At 39.2% G+C, this 17,541-nt stretch overlaps 1 protein-coding gene across 5 annotated transcripts; it reads right to left on the bottom strand.

The window, feature by feature from the left end:
- Nucleotides 1–842: 842 nt before the first annotated feature.
- Nucleotides 843–16,759, bottom strand: LOC106648388 (casein kinase I). 5 transcript variants are annotated; one of them, XM_023458682.1, is made up of 12 exons: nt 15,712–16,759; nt 15,147–15,612; nt 9,020–9,060; nt 8,689–8,761; nt 8,463–8,611; nt 7,902–8,136; nt 7,497–7,816; nt 6,874–6,948; nt 6,482–6,562; nt 5,548–5,673; nt 4,648–4,754; nt 4,237–4,473 (listed from the first exon to the last, which is right to left on the bottom strand). In XM_023458682.1, exons 2-12 carry the CDS (start codon nt 15,379–15,381, stop codon nt 4,275–4,277), a joined length of 1,641 nt encoding a protein of 546 aa, XP_023314450.1. In that variant the 5' UTR covers nt 15,382–15,612; nt 15,712–16,759; the 3' UTR covers nt 4,237–4,274. The 5 variants fall into 5 exon arrangements, with proteins under 5 accessions (XP_014220747.1, XP_014220748.1, XP_023314450.1 ...); XM_014365261.2 differs by lacking the exons at nt 4,237–4,473; nt 5,548–5,673; nt 6,874–6,948 and adding an exon at nt 843–3,743 and having other exon boundaries at nt 15,712–16,740; XM_014365262.2 differs by lacking the exons at nt 4,237–4,473; nt 5,548–5,673; nt 6,874–6,948 and adding an exon at nt 843–3,725 and having other exon boundaries at nt 15,712–16,739.
- Between the last annotated feature and the right edge of the window lie 782 nt (nt 16,760–17,541).

Here is a 17,541-nt window from a genome sequence, read left to right as displayed (position 1 = left end):
AAGCAAAGTTGTGCCCTGTATAAACACGTATCGAAGCATTACTACAAAAAACTAAAAAAAATCCAAGGTCAATAAAAAAATGAATAAATGTCAAGTATGAGATCCGACTCGCCAACAAAATAATCACGATGTTCTGTAGCGATTTTTTTACTCTTCAAACATCTCTGCAGCACAACGACGATATTTACAAGGATACACATGGTGGCTTGAGAACTAAGAATTAAATGTGTCGGTTCCATCCGTGTCACACATTGAACGATTCGTGTTTAGCGTAAATTGATCGTTAAACAACATTTTTTAATGAACATAATATTAATAATAATGATAATAATAATGATAGTAATAAGAATGATAGTAGTAATAATGATAATATAAATAATAATAGTAATAATGATAATGATAATTATAAATCAACATCCAGAACCAATCACAGCTTATTACGTTTATGTACGTATAAATATTAAGAAATAAGAGGAGAGGGGTGCACATTTTTGAAAACGAACGACAAAAGTACTTAACGTCCTTGACATTAATGATAAAAAATAAAACATGATGCACATTCAATTTTTATACATGTTTTGTGTTGAGTTATCTACTGCGTGGTCTTGGATGGAACTTCAACAGTCTCGTACGTCATCGAAATATAAACCGCTCTCCACTTTATAACATTTTTAGGCAATAATTAGTCTAAAGTTGTATGCATCAAGTAAACTAAACAAATTACGTTTTCCTTTTTTTATGTACATAAATTAAGTAAATATTTTAATGATAATGATATTGACAATTATAGTAATTACATTTTGATACATTGTTCCAGTTATCATTGAAATAAATTGCTTAAAGTTTCATGCCCCGACATCGAATAATTTATTAATTTTAGCTCAAATTAAGTATGTACAAAATAAGTGTAACGGCGAATTTTCACGATTCTTATCGGTACAATTCACAAGAGATTAATTTTTGTACATGATTTCATTTTTCGCTTAATTTTTTCTATAATCATGTCAAATGCATCACGTAGGTATATAATCTGATTAATGTTTGGAGAAACCGTAGTTGTTTTAATGTGGACTTGGTTTAGAAAGAGATATCTATAAAAGGCAATTTATTACAATAGGTACTTTGGCCCTAAAAAGATGTTTCTCCATTATGTGTAGGTGTTTTTAATACGCTCGTGACATGTTGAACGATTATTATTTTTTATACAAATAACACTTATTTTTAGAGTGTATATAACCAGTCATACATACTCTTAAAATTTTTAATGCAAAATTTTTTTTCATAATGATTGAGGTATTTTTATATATCAAGGCAGTACAATAATTGTTTTAGTAAAATGATGTTCTCTTTTTTTTTAAAAAAGCCATCTACACAATTGTACAAAATGATATTAGACTTTCTTTTTTCTTTTGAGTCAAAAGCGTTAACAAAGCGTGATGCTTATTACAGTATCGATTTAATAAAATGATCAAAAAGTTTCTGGACGAGAAACTATTATTTAAATATTTTTATTTTTCATTCGTTCAATTGATTTTTTAAAAGGCAAAATTTGTTTGCATCAAATGTTTTATTCTTATCTACATTTATAATATTTATAATAATACGCAAATATTAACAGTAAATTGTAGTCAATGGTATTCAAGTGTTCTTTGAAGACGGCAAAAGAATCATTTAAATTGAGTCCATATATGGTGTTATCACATTTTAAAACGCAATATTAAATATTTTCAATATTTTTGCAGTATTTCAAACACTTTTTCCCTCCTTGTTTGCTTTTGTATACTTGCAAATTGAAATTATGCATTTTTGCTTCGAAAAAGTTTAGAAAGGCAAAAATTCTACTTTGAACAAAAATTAGACTACCTAGCACTTGATGCAGTTACACGTGTTAATTTTTGTTTTGCACATTTCACTCGTTACTTGTATTAATTTGCCTTTTTATAAACTTAAATACAAGTCAAATCAACAAATTTTAAATACGTGAAATCGAAAAATTAGTTTTCGCCTTCATTTTCATTGAAACTTTTTATTCAATTCCTTAAACAAAATTATTCGCACACACCATTCTAGCAAACTTGCAATCAATTCTCTCGCTCTAGCTTTCTCTTATTCGTTTATATCTCATTTTTTTTCTTTTTCACATTCGACCTTTGAACAAGCGTCATTCACTCGACAAAAAATTTATAATAAATCAAAACGATTTAACCGCACATTTTCCTAACTTTCGTATGTATATTATATTTGTAATGGATACTTTCTATTTATTTCGAGAAGCGCAGGATATAAATTTCTTTTCGGAGTTATGTACGATAATGGCACGCTTTTTCGGCGCACAGACAGAACAATAACTCTTCCGTTCACGATTTAATTAAAATTCATGCCTAGTCTCTATATCGATGATTGAACAATGATATTAAATAATAGGGCCATGTGCTCTGCTGCAGTGTCTATCAGCGATGACAGTCGATAACGAACACAGAGATGATCTTTGTACAAACAAAGGAATTCAAATTTTCATCTCACATATATTGGTATACATTACAAAGGAGGTTGTCATACACTCAATTTTAATAGTAATTAATTATTGTTACGTTAAAATAATATAAGAATGCCGTAATAGTAAATAATAATCATAGACGTATAGGTAATGATATTAAAAATAACAAAGACGTATAGTTAATGAATATGCTCATCATTGCATCGCAGAGCAACGAAATTCTTGCGTGCTAGCCGTTGTTTCTCATTTGCTTTTAAACCTCAGCCGTGGATTTTTCGTTAATTTTTATTAAAAAAAAAAAAGACGTCGCTTAGACTGAGCTCTGTGCGCCCACCCGACTTTAAAGCACTTTAACTCGTAATGGATACTGCTTGAAAAATGCATAAGTTTAGATAGAAATATCTTTTCTACCCGCAAAAAGAATATAACACGTCGTATGCATGGATTAAAATGAAAATAGCACTACAAAAACACGAAATAACGATGCACAACTACTATGAAAAATAATAGAAAGGTATAATAATAGTATTCAAACAGTCTGAATTTAAATGGCGAAGATAAATGGTGAAGAACACTGCGTTTGTCTGGTCTGGGCTTAGCCGTGATTCTCTGGGTCGCTCTCTATACATCTGGTTCCTACACGTGTATATGAACATAAATGCACTAATATGTAAGTTGTATATAGTTTTGCTCGGACAGAGTTCATCAAACCCATCGCTCAGCCGAAGCGACCTCTCGGCCTTGGTCGGCGGCACCACCGTCAACAATGGTGCACGACGACGACGACAATAACAACAACGAACGACGACATCGCGAGGGATTCGTACTTATTACCGAATCTCAATTGGACAAAGGCGGTGGTGTTGGTGTGAGGGTAACGGTGGTGTGCAGCACAGAGTCACGTGACGCTGAGTGACTACTGGCCCGCAACAGTGTCACGGCCTCTCGTTCCAGGTCGCTGCTGCCGCGACCACCTAGCAAGCCTCGTTTGACAGCTAGGCGTTCAACTCCTGCGTGTAGGTGGCCGCCGCTTGTACCATGCTGAGATGCATCACCACCGCCTCCGGTTGCTATGCCACCCAGAGCACCGGAGTTATGTACCGCGGTCCCTGTGTTGTTGATGGCCGCGTTGCCTCCTGCTTGCTGACCGCTGTTTGCTCCAACCCCGACACTCAGTCATTTCTGACGGCCACTTTTCTTCTTCTTACGCTTGAAAAAGCAACAGCATCTGGAAAGGAAGCAAATACTAATACGGAAGCTTAGATGATGAGATATTATAAGCCAACTATGTCACACAAATCTTGACACTACTGTGTTTCCTTGGATTAACTATAGTGCAAATGTAACACAACATAAGCTTGATGATTGAACTGACAGTGATAATGTCTTACACAGATATGGAGAGGGTTTAAAGCTAAGATGAAAAAGCGTGAAATAGGAGTTAGAAAGTAGTATTATTCAAAATGTTTGTTTGCGTAGAATTGTTATACAAGATACACAAAAAATTAATTTAACATGTACAAATATTTAAATGAAATAAGAGATATTCGATTTTTCACAAAAACAAGGTATTATCGATGTTTTAAGAGTTTTTTTATGATAAGCAGTAGCAGTAAGTTCTAAAATTTAAGTTTATCACTAAACATAATTGTAAAGTACTTCGAAAATAAAATAAAAAAAGTCAAAAAATCAGAAAAACTTATTAGATGATTTTATATTCAAACAGGTAACACTTAAATTGTTTCAACGCGATATTTTTTATTGATATTAACAATTATCAATAAGGTGAAAATCGGCCGTTGTTTTTTATATGATTTAATATATTCGACAAGAGAAAATATTGAACAGGCCACGAATAGGTTTTCAAAACTTCTTTATAAGCTTCATGAATTGCTTGTATGTATCCAGGCGATAAATTATGTTTTCGATGATTTCCAATTATTTTACGTGAATTTTGTGATGTTACTTGTCTTGATCTAGAAAACAATAAGTAGAAGTAAAAGGAACGTTTATTAGTTTTGCAAAATAATAAGAGTCCCGCTACAAAAGCAAAAGTGCGGTGAGGAAATTTTATGAATAAAATGAAAATAAACATAATTACATACGATTAACATGCTCAGCTGACAAACCAAATCACATGACACACTTACTTGGTTTCGTCTATCATCTCTACTTCTGGGGGTGCAGTGATTGGAGTATTCGAGTGGCCAGCTGTAGGATCATCGTTCGCCAGTTCTCCATTGGTAGAAGACACAACCTAAGGAATGAATTTGTACATTAATTTTATGTAAAATTTCAATACACCTCTTGGAATATCCAGTTATAGATACATATTTTGTAAATAAAATTGACCATTTAGTCATAAAAATCTAAAGCTAAAAATAAAGGTATAAATAAATCTTAAATATATCACGATTTTTATACTAATATAAGTTACTAAAGCAATTAGTAATTATAATACAAAGCAAGTTAAATATAATAAAACTACGTAAAATATTAGAGCTTGAAGAATAAAAAAAAAGTTAGTCTTACATGCTGAAATTAATCAAAAAGCTTAAAATTAACACATAAATAACTGTCTATTTTATATAAAAAATTGTCGATAGACCACGCACTAATAAGCAAGTGATTAAACGTTGGTGAGATTATTAATTGGATTAAATATGAAAACTTACAAATAAAAGAATGTTCTTATTAGCCTATAATTAAAATCTATTTTTCGTTTCGAAAATAAACCTGTTTTATATTATTGGTGACATTGCAAGTAAGTTAAGACAAAGCAAATGCTTTAAATTCAATCACTCAAACGTACGCGAGTTGGAAAGTTTCTAACTGCCCCCTTTTCAATTACAGGCAACGGAATGCATCGAACCATCGTATTTAAATTGTGCGCAGTCGCGTTTTTTACCAATAAAAACAAAAATAATCGAACGCAAAAAATAATTTACGATAATGTGCACAAAATACTCAAAAATAAGAGTGCAAAAAGCGACACATAGGAAGGTACACACCGATTTTTTTTCAGTATCACTGAGGTATTACGAACTCACCTGCACGGAACCATGTCTGTCAGCGGGAGTCAGGGTGCCACCGGCTCCCGTTTGCTTGACTGTGTCAGGCCACGTGGCACCGACCCCTTTACCGCCCCCGCCTCCCACCCCGCCAACAGCCGCGTCCTGAAGGAACACATAAGCACGACGCAACGTCGCAATACAAAGGTACAAATTAGTTTCAACAACAACAAAAAAAAATGAGAAAAAAATTGTGATTTGTTCTCAAGACGCGGATACTAGAACGCAAATATATCCTAGCAAGTACTTTCTAATTAGCTGATCGTCGCTTAGGCTAAATGCTGCTCTAGCTTGCCTCTACGCTCTTTTTTATTGCTTTGTCTATACAACTTTTCGGACTAGCGAGCTATTACTTTAAAAGTTCTACGCCCGGCGAAAAAGCGAATTTTTTCACACTTGGGTCTCTTACGTAATTGCCTTGAACTTCCAAGCACCGAACTTGATCCTGCAGTACAAGTATCGGTTCTTCTTCGTCATCATCGTAGTCCTCGTCGCTTTCCTAATTTTTCCGCGAGCGCGTTTAGGTGAATACACAAATGACGAGTGAAAACACAGCAATAATTCGAATGGTGATGCGTATGGTTTGGTTATTAAAATTCGTGAAAAATGCCTCGTTAGAATAAAACTCACGCATTCAAAGCAAATGCATTTTTCAATGCAATGAGAAAGTATCAAACCTTCTTATTGTAATATGCAAATTTTCAAAGTACGATTCAACGAATGCAGGTAATAATACTTCGTGTCAATTGACTTAACGGATTTTTCATGCGGTTATTGTGTAATACAGATCAAAATTGAAGAGAAAAGTTATATCTACAAACTTCATGCTCAGTGTTTAAAGCTCGTTTTTTAAAATCGTAAATGTCTTAAAAGTATATATGCCTGGAGAGTCAAAAATGAATTTTGTCTTTACCTTGTAATTTGTAGGATGCCTATCTCTGTTGGGCGAAACGAGAATTTCGTGACCAGTTTGCAAAGATCCGACTGGCGTCGACTGTAAAAAAATAAAATAAAGATCTTTAGCACAATCTTCACAACAATTTTTTGTCAAATGAGTACATAATTATAGTGAAGATAAATAATACTATAATATAACGATGGCATACTGATGATTTATTATAATTTACTGCTTGAGCTTTGAAATGGCATATACATAACGTACTTGAAGATTTTGGGAACGGGAAGAAGGCGAGTTTGCAACAAGGGATAACGGATAATAATCAAACCTACAAAGCCCAAATGTTGATCAACAACGCACAGACGCTTGCACGCCTGATTCTGACGGGGTCTTGCAAGTATACGAACCTTGTCAGACTTAGTTTTTCCAACCCACGACGGTGCCGCTTGTCTTAACGCTATGAGTTGTTGAAAATTCGGCGGCTAGATAGAGGAAGAGAGATAGGTGCGTGCATGCAAACGTTAAAAATCAAGAGTATTTTTTGATTGGCACATATTTTTCTTTGTTTTCATGCCTCTTACTTTTTTTGGCTCGTTAGTTTTTAATAACGTTTTGGGAGACAGGTGGGAAGAATGTGTGTGATGTATTTCGCAGCTCTCGCTCTGTCTCAATGTATTGTTTTGTCACGATACTTTTTCGATTTAGTTGCGCTTCGGATGATGCTCGTCATGTTTCGCCTTAAAAATTCATCATGCTCATGCTCATCAGAGATATTGTGAGTATAAAATGTGCAGAGTGTTATGTGCATGTTCTATTTTGTTTCGTTTTAAAAACAAAAAATTAAGAAGAAAAAAATTTAGAGAGATCTTATATAGTTAGAAAGACAGATAAATAGATAGATAGATAGATAGATAGATAGATAGACAGATAGATAGAAAGACAGACAGAGCTAGAGAATAGAGAACACAAAAGTTAGATTATCATTAAAACAAAACAGACTTAAGAGGGTTCTAAATCAAGGGTGGCGCACCATTGTTTTTCCCGTCCAGTCGAATTCATTGTCATGGGCAAAGCCTCTTCTGTCGTAGAGATCCTGAAATAGCTTTCTCAGGTACTCGTAATCAGGCGTGTCGAAGAAGTCAAGCCGACGGACGTATCGCAGGTACGTAGCCATCTCTTCGGGATGACCCTCGCAGAGCACCTCGATTGGGGTGGCGCGTTTCGTGTCGCCAATTTTCTGGTAACGCTCCTTCAACGTGTCGGCCTTGAGGCCTTGCCAAGGCAAACTGCCACGCAGGAAGTACATGAACATGTGTCCCAGTGCCTCTAAGTCGTCTCTTCGGCTTTGTTCTAGGATCGAAAGATATAAAATGAAGTTAAAAAATTGAAATTGTAATTGATCAAGCGGAAGATGCAGATGGGTGTAATTACGAACCTTTGCCCTGGTGCGTGTTAATACTCATATACCGTGCCGTACCGGTCAGACTTTTATGTTCTCGGTAAGGTATGTGCTTATTGGTTTCGAGGTCTATGTACTCTTTGGCTAATCCGAAGTCGATGATGTGAATGATCCTTTCCCTATTGGTTGTACTTCGGCCAATTAGGAAATTTTCTGGCTTCACATCCCGGTAAATGAGATGTCGACTGTGTACATACTCTATCCTATGAAGCTGTAATCATAAAACGAACATTTCACTGAATTTTGATGATATCGATTGCAAAAGACGAGGTGAAAGTCACGACAGCAATTTAAAGCAGCAATTTTGATTATTTTGTAAACAAAATTTCTAATTATATTATTCATATTCTGCAACGAGAGCCGCACAGTACACGTCGAATGTATAAGTCGACTCGTTGGTAACTGGGTCGGAACTCGGCTCGTGTATGTCCAATCAAAAGGCGACTTATTATCATCTTTATTCTCATGTAAAATTGAAATGCTTCAACGATTCGATTTCCGGTCAATGAGCAAGACAGTGGGCTAATTTGTACTTACGAGTTGCGTGGCAATGCTGAGGACGGTCTTTAAGGTAAATCTTCTGCCACAGAGATCGAAAAGGTCTTCAAGGCTGGGACCCAGTAGCTCCATGACCAGTGCATTATACTTGCCACACGGACCGAAGTAATAAACTTCCGGTATACCCTCTGTGAAATAAGTTTATCGAATTAGTTAATAGTTTATATAATTGACTTTGTTATCTATTATATTACTCTCAACTCACCATGTGTGCCTAATAATTTGTTGTAATACCTATACTCCAAATGGAGCTGTGGCGCCTTCGACTTCATTGGTTCCTGAAACCGAAGAAAACAGCGATTACTACATTGGCTTTTGACTTTTTCCCGGGTAAAACATTTTTAACAGTCTCTTTGCGCAAGTGCAAAAGTTTATACCTCATATAAGTATTGATAGATAAAATATGGCGCAATTATATGGCATGCCTCAGCTCATGTATTTTTCAAGAAAAGACAAGCCACTTTCGAGCCGATTATTTTAGACTATGCAAAGACGTACGAATTAATAACTAAACTATAATGTCTCGTGATACTCACCATTTTTATAGCTACGTGTTCATTATTGTAGAGGTTTTTTCCTGAAAAATGAAAAATGCATTGGCGTTAATTGAAAATTTGTCGTACGTCAAAATACAGGTGGTACAGCATTGAAATTACTAATGTACAATTATAGGTGAGTTGGCGGGCACATAATTAGGATGAGTAAAATGACCTTTGATTGTAATAATGTTATCTAGATTTGATCTTTGGCAAAAATAAAAAAATTGCCAAGTAGAAGACAAGAGTCATGCGTGTAACTTTGGCTGAAAACAAAGTCTCATTTTTATTCTCTTGTTTACACCAGTAAGCGATAGAAACATAGCGAATATAGTTTTTCAATGGTCTTTGGTGGTCTTTCGGGATAAAAGCAATGGCGATTAGAGAACCTCTGGCTACTCGTGTATGTATGTTTACACGTTTATTTACTTCGACAAAATAACAATCGTTTCTAATCTACGCGTACGTTGGCTTTTCGATGGAGCTATTTTTATGCTCTTTCATCGACAAGATAATGTTTTATTCATAGACTGGTAAAAAGCCGTGTTCGAACAAATCTTATCTCGGTCGTCGTCGTCGCCGTTCACGTTGGTCGAACGAAAAGTACGCGGCCCCAAATGCAACAGTTAGGCTCGTTTCAGTAAACTGAAAACAAGATAAATCCGTATACTGTCGATTTTACATTCAACATCAATGATAATAGACAGATAAAAAGAAAGAGAGAAAGAATAGAGGGTAATCTTTTCGTGAGACCGGCTAATTCTCTCTCTATGGCGACGACTAGTTATTAAATTTGTATAACATTGTTGACACAACGACAACGACGACAACGTTGTTGCTGTTGCACTCGGTTGCACTCTGCACTGGCGGGACGTGACCGTGAAACCTTTTTTTATTATTTTTTTTTTTTTTTTCGTTACATTTGAGTGGCTTCAATATACATGCTTAGACGTGCACACGTACTTTCGTCGTTCATACACATGTATGTATTAAAGCTCGTGGTTCGTTACATGGCTGAGCCGGTTTTTTCTAATACTCTTAATCAAACATCTGGCGCTCTTCATGAGATGAGATTTGCGCCAAGATTTTGAAATCGTTCCCGCGCACGCACGTGGCAAATTTTACCTTCAATTTACCGTACGGTCGATCACGACGCACGCAAAAAGCTCCACTAAAATAGGGTTTGACATCGCCCTTCATCGTGTTTCGTGCAGAGAGTACGAGAGGTAGAGAGAGAAATGAAAGCTCGTTAAAAAAAGTACAAAATTCGCAAGCCGAGTGGAAAATAAGGGTCAATGTCGGGCGCGAGTACATACGTCTCTCACACACAAACTCGTTAACATAAACGAGCGCACTTGAAGCAGCAGCAGCATTGGTTTTTATACCTCCGAGCGCGTGCGGCTCTACAAGACTTCTGTGCTTGCGGCAGTTAGCGAGCGCGGGATTAGAGATTTTTAGCACCAAATTTCCGGCACAAGTGTACTACAAAGCGAAAACAAACAAAAGCTAAGCGACGATGCAAACACACAGGGACATCGTGGCAATATGCTAATTGAAGTTGATGCGCTCGTTCAATTTGACCGATAGAAGCAATCGATAGTATAACGAGCGAGATGCCTACTCATCGATGAATATTTTAGATACAAGCTTGCGGAGTTTATTTAGGCATTCCTGGACGATGCAGCGGATCCTTGATGATCCTGTATAGCCAGCGTCTTGGAGCTTTTTTAGATTATCCCGCTAGTTCTATTCTGGTAGCGCAGCGCGTGGCGTTATTCGATCTCTCGCACATGACTGCACATACGCCATTTCTATATTTATAATGAGACATACTACTAACGTCGGACTGAATCTTTAGTGGAATGTTTGTGCGTTTTTTTTTCAGTGCGGCTGGAATAAGCCTCTTTAGTGGATTATACCAATATAGCACGGCGACGATGCTCTCTTTGACAAGAAGGCACTAAGTCTAAAGCATCGAGTCTTTTATCGGCTGGGAAATAGAGAGTGTGAGTGAGAAACGAGATAGTATCGCGGCGGCGCTCTCGAGCCTTCTCTGCAAGCTGTTTCTCGCTTAAGCTATGATTGAACAGAAGCTCCCTCCCTTGCTGCAAGAGCCGACATTTTTATGATTAAATTCGTGCGCATAAATTGGAGACGACGCGGCGAGGAAAAGTAAATCGCGTTACTTCAATTAAATTCTCCTTTCCGAGTTTGCCAGTTGCTCGCCCACCATGACGTGTAAACTTTTTTTTTAATTTTCAACTCAAACTCAAAAAGCCAATAGATCCATACCGAAGACAAGCGATAAAAAGCAGTTGCTGCAAATTTCGCCAGAATTCCTAGCTTATCCGCGTGAATTCGCGTTTATATACGAAGAGGCGCGCGCTATGTAATTCACGATGCTGCTCCGAAAGTCGTTCCGTTAATTAATTTTTAATTGTAGCAGCGAGTGCTGCACGAGCAGTGCAGTACTGTTCACAGCATCGTGGATATATATACGTGTATATATAGGCCCCCTAATTGCTGAATGCCTGAGCGTCTACTACTGCCTCTGTAATAAAATCATGCGATACGAGCTGCTGTTCGGGTCGCTTATATATGTGTCGCTTGGTATAAACGCGAGAAAAAGAGAGAGAGAGAGAGAGAGAGAGAAACAGGGAAAAGTCAAACGAGTCAAGTGTCATCTTCGAGAGTTTGAAACAAAGTTTGAAACTACTCATGTCTAGTAGTCAATCAAAGCAGAGCGATTGGATGGACTTTCACTGAGGCATAAACAAACAGATTAGGTTGCGTCGTAAACATCATAATCGCGCGTGCGGGAGAGGCAGTGGTGGTGGCGGTGGCGGCGGCAGCGGCAGTGGCAGCGGCGTCGAGAGAAAAAGTGAATCGAGCATCGTTGCCTGTTTGCTCGCCTATATGTATACAAGTATAGGTAGTATATAGAAGTAGAAGTAGTAGCAGCAGCAGTAAAAGCAGCAGCGGCAGCAGCAGCAGAAGAAGAAGAGGCGGCGGCGGAAAAGCGCGCACGCGCCTCTATAAAGAGAGGCGAAAATGTGGGTCAGGGTATCCGAGGCAAAGCGGAGCAGCAGCGGCTGGTTCGCGAGCGAGAGCTACACGATGTATCGTGGTCACGAGAATAAACTAAGCCTATAGCGTATACACACTCATAGACATGCACACGTTTAAAACACACAGCGGCACAATAGGGCCAGATCGGACTCGAGTCTCTTGTGTGCCCACCCGAGAGCCTCGGTGTAAATAAACTTTGGCCGCTGCCCGAGATCATCCTTCCGCCGATGTTGCCGCCTGCTGGGAGTCACGGCTCTGGGAACGCGCTGTAATCGCTATGCGGGGGAGCAAAGCCCGGCTCGATTTTTTGGCGCTAAAGCCGTTTTCATATCATCGGAGAAATAGAATAAAAACGAGATATAAAGGCGATATCGGAGCCAATAGGCAGATAGGTACAAGCATATGTATGTAAAAATAGGCGCAGAGATTTACAGACCAGAAAAAAAGGCCGTTGGCGCGAGTTCGAACAGGTTGCTACTTGCTCAAACCGCGTGACTGACCGTTCGAGCAGGATTCCTTCTTACCGAACTTCCGCAATAATTACCCGTACGCTCTCTTGTCGCCTTTATCAACGACAACAACAACAACGGCGCCAGCAACAGCAACAACAACAGCATCGAGAAAGATGGATCCTAAGAGCTTTAAAGCTATTATTATCGGAGACAAACGCGTATAATATCCGATAATGCGCGCGAAGGAATAATACAACAACAACAATGCCGCACGCGCTTGATATTACGATAGCCTATACGAGTAGCTCTGCGGCAGGCGCGGTCTAATCACGCTAATTACACTCAAGGCTTGACTAAAATTTCAATATTTTTTTTTTTTTTTTTATAAATAGTTATCGCTCGCTCGTGTACGGAGCATGTCGCATGACGTATCGATTTATCTTGTGCTGCTCGCGCGCGCGGGGCTCGACCGTGTGCGGCCTATGGGTCAACGCACAGCAGCCGCACACCGCCGTGATTCCGAGAGAAGACGAAATTATATATGAAAATTGTCAACTATAAGCTCGACCGCGTGGCATAGGATAATAGAATATTCGGCGGTGGTGGCGGCGGCTTCCGTATAGCCGCCAAATCGCACGATGTATAGGTGTTTGTACGTGCCGTGTGAGCGCGCTTGTAAAAACTACGAGCTGCGAAGCGTCGAGAGATAGCTATAAAAGAGGTCGATATCGATTTCGTCGATACACAGAGAGTGCCGTTTTACATGTATATGTATATTCGCGTACAAGTGTGCATGTGTCTGAGTTTAATAGATATTTCATCGTCGACTATTATAGCCCTCTCGTATCTGACTCTCATTCGCTTGCTCTCCCCCTTTCTCCTTATTTACGTAATATTTCGATTGGATTGTCATGTTTGAAGGATAAGGTTCTTCATTTATATACACACATAGACATTCAAGCAAGCAGGCTCAGCTGTATATAGCAATATATAGCGATATTTACTCGCGCGAGAACGTCCCAAGTATCGAATGAATAAATTAACGAACCTCTATGTATGTATATATGTATCTATATCCGATCGCGCGCGCGCGCGCATACATACGTTATATACGCTACACGGGAATCAATGGCATTATTAGAAAAGAGCGAGCGGCCGGCAAACGCCCGTATAGAGAGGGACATACGGCGCGACAATATCCTGTTACCTTATTACTCTTTGCCCCGTGTATAACACGTCTATACGGTAACGACGACTCGCCCCCGCGCCTCGCCTTCCTTTCCTCTTTCTTCTGTCGAGCGATTCTTCGTTATGAAAAGCGAGCAATTATCCGACTGCAGCTCTGCATATTGCTTCTCTTTCGCAGCAATAACCGATCGACCGGAGTCTTTTTTCTGCCGCGTCCCAAAAATAATCGGACCTGATTCTACTCGTTCGTCGGTAAGATCGCGTGCATCGACTTGTACATACTCACTCGCGCTTTCGAATGAGCAAAAAAGCTCCCGCGTCGGATTCCGTTGTTGCACACCTCCGTGTGTGTATAGATAGGTTTACGTGCATTTTGATCAATGGAGCGGCTCACCCTCCGATTTTCAAGTACTTCGGAGCTTCGAGTGCTTTAAAACACAACTGTGCGCTCGCGACACGCCATCGACTTTTTTCTTCTTCTCGTCTTCGAGCAATAGCTCATGGAGCGTGTTGAGCGCATAAACACACGCACGCACGAGATAAGTCTTATCATATCGGTATCTCTCTTACTCTTTTTTTCTCTTTCTCTCTCGCTATATACTCGCTCGTTCGAAGGTAAGTTTTCAAATTTTTTTCGCTTACCTCCCTCCAATTCTTCCCTCCCCTCTCTCTCTCTCACTCACTCACTCTCGCACTCCGTCTGTCTGTCTCTGACTCTCTCGCTCTCCGTCTTTACGTTCTTTCTTTCTCACTCACCGACTCTCTTTCTCTCGACAATGACGCGTGCAATATATAAGTTACCGCCATGAATGTGCAGGACTCGTTCCTAAACAACCTCTCGCAGCATAAAGATCATGTTTCTGTACACTGCTGTGTATGACAGTTCTGCTTGGCTTGTTGCTTTTTTCTTATCCTTTCTATCGTTAAAGCCCATCGATTCGCGTGCGTTTTTTTCACTCTTTAAAACCGAACACCCCGAGTATCGTTCGATTACCCACGCAATCGGTCAAATACGTCAAGGTAACTTTTAGATTTTATTGCCGAGGAAACTCTACGATACGCAACAGCTGATGAATTAAAGATGAAAATCGACTTATCCATTTTTTACGAATCCATAGATGTTAATTTTCCTAAGACTATGCTGACAGAATATCAATAATTGTACTACATGTTTACAAAAATGTTATCTTAATTTCAGAGCTTGTTATCTCCTTGCCAGTATAATCTATGAATCTATTTAGCTGATGCAGTATATACTGAATGCTCTAACCATCTATAATGTAACATACTTGTAAAGTAATAAAATAATTTTTAAGGTAATAATCATACTTTAGTATTCAATGCTGTACAGACTGTATGGAAAATTTTCAAGTAAAAATTTGTTGGTTTAATTAAATAGAGCTGTAACGATTACTCACCAAGTCTAAGTTCTCCAAAGTTACCACAACCAATTTTCTTGCCAACTCTGAAGTTGGGTCCAACCATGAGTACATTGGAAGTGGAAGTTGCACTGTGTCGAGAAGTAACAATGTTGGGTCTGTTGGTGTTACTAGATCTAAAGTTTCGTTTGGTGGGATCCTGCTCTCGGTCCCTATCGTTGCCTCGCTGCATCTCCTTATCCCCTCTGGGATCTCTTCCATCCCTTTTCTGCATGATGATGCTGTAAGTATTATTCTGCTCTCCTCTGCAGAAAAAGAGACAATCAGCTCTTGGGAAAGCAGCTCCTGGCTATTTGTCAGTGCTGTTGAGTTTTCAGTCTGCAAGACTTCATATCAGCGGCTTGGTCGACAGCCAGCTTGGAGCAGCAGCAGTCAGGTTTTGACGATGCAGTTCTTTGGTAACATTAACAGCATTTGCATATGAAGATTTCCACTATAATAGCACCTACACAGAGCAACAGCACAGATTGATAAAAATCAGGAGAAAGTGGGAAAAACTTCACTGGTACGTACACATGCACCACTGGCACTGTGAATCACTCACTTTTAGGTAGCCATACAGCCAAGTGTGTAAAGGTGGAGAGTTGCGTGAGTATATACGTTTTTTAGGTGTATATACACGCAAGTTATTCACTGCAACAAGAAGGACACTGGCGAAATTGTCGAGTGTCGAGACAACGAAGGCATGCTTTCTCTCTCTCTCTCTCTCTCTCTCGCTCGCTCTTTCTTCTGAGTCAGAGCCCACTTGCACTCGACACGATGTACATAAAGGTGTATTATATCTATGTATCTATACTCGATCTCGTAGGAGGTTAAGTTGGCATTTCACGGCTCCAGGTACACAGACTGTCGGGAGGCTCGCGCACTGCTCAAGCGAGGCCTCGGACGGAGCGACGACTGGTTCCGTCCAACGCACACGTACACACGTACACATACACTCACATACATACACACACAGCACGCACGATAGCAGAGTCAGAAAAGTCTGACGCGATTACGTTGAACCCGGGATATAGATGTGCTTCGGGGCGCGCGTACGACTCGATAACTGCGCCTGGAAAGGCAAGCCAAAGAAAAACGGATCGCACGAATGGACTCGCACACTACACGCACTTAGTCACTGAGTCTGCCGAGCGCAACTGCGAGAGAGCAAGCGAGAGAAAAGGATAGTCTGACTCTCTCTCACTCTCGGGCCGAGCGTTTGTGTGCGTGCGCGCCTGTATTTATATGTGTTGTATATACACTGGCTGCGCTGCAGGCCCCGAGCGAAAGAGCGAGATAGGCTGCTACGAGTCAGTAACAGCGATATTTGTGTGTACGTATAATAGCATGGCAGCAGCAGCAACAGCAGGCAGCACTGCAAACTTGCCAACGCACACTGCACGACTTGCGAACGAGAGAGAGACTTGGCCGTGCCTCGAGACTCGAGTTGCGAGCAGCAGCAGCAGCAGCGGCGAGTCGATGAGACGGCGATGATGGACGACAATTCGACGTTATAATAGGTGCACCGTAGTATATCGAAGCTGCAGCCGCTTCGTCCGGTCGGTAATGCTCGTTACTTTTTTCTTCTTATCGGGCGTGCACGCGAGAAAGTGCTGCCGTTAACGAGGAATATATATGGGTCAAAATAATACTTTTTTACAAAACCGTGCGCACGTATGTCACCGATCTTGACGCGCTTTTGGTATGTTATAGTACATGGTAAAAAGGTCCCAAAAAAAAATTTTTAGACCCCCTCCCCCCTCCTACCCCCCACTTCCGGTATAAACGTCCATTTTCGATCTATATTTTTTCTGAGGACATGAAGCAAGTAAAAAATCTGAAAAAATTCATAAAAATACTTTTCCACAATCCAAACAACCTTGAATTTTTTCAGATTTTTTGAGTGCTTCAGGCCTTCAGATAAAATCATTGAAAATTTCAAAAATCGAGATACGGCGGTATGAGCCGATGTAGTACTCGGAAATTTTTTCAGTTATTTTTCGCATTAAAAAACATAACCTCAATTTTTTTCAGATTTTTTCAGATTACCTAACGCACCTTTTGAAGCCAAAAACCGATTTTTTTGACGAAAATAATTTTTTTAGGACAGTACGGAGCCTCGAAAAATCTGAAAAAAATTTTTTCTTGTTTTTTTCATCAAAATACGTAATCTCAAATTTTTTCAGATTTTTTAATTGAAGGCGATAGCTTCTAGGGCCGAAAAATGCTATTTTTAACAAAAAATGGTTCCTAGAACCCGATGGTTCCGGTGAAAAAATTTGAAAATATTTTTTTTGAATTCCTTGTCAAATTTTAATAAATTTTGACCGTTTCAAAAGTTCGATTGAAGCTTCCTAGCTCATTTTAGAGCAGGACAAAGATTAGTGCAAAA

This window comes from Trichogramma pretiosum, unplaced genomic scaffold (assembly GCF_000599845.2).
Source record: "Trichogramma pretiosum strain Unisexual culture from Peru unplaced genomic scaffold, Tpre_2.0 scaffold24, whole genome shotgun sequence".
Taxonomy (NCBI): domain Eukaryota; kingdom Metazoa; phylum Arthropoda; class Insecta; order Hymenoptera; family Trichogrammatidae; genus Trichogramma; species Trichogramma pretiosum.
This window is presented reverse-complemented; position numbering and strand designations above follow the sequence as displayed.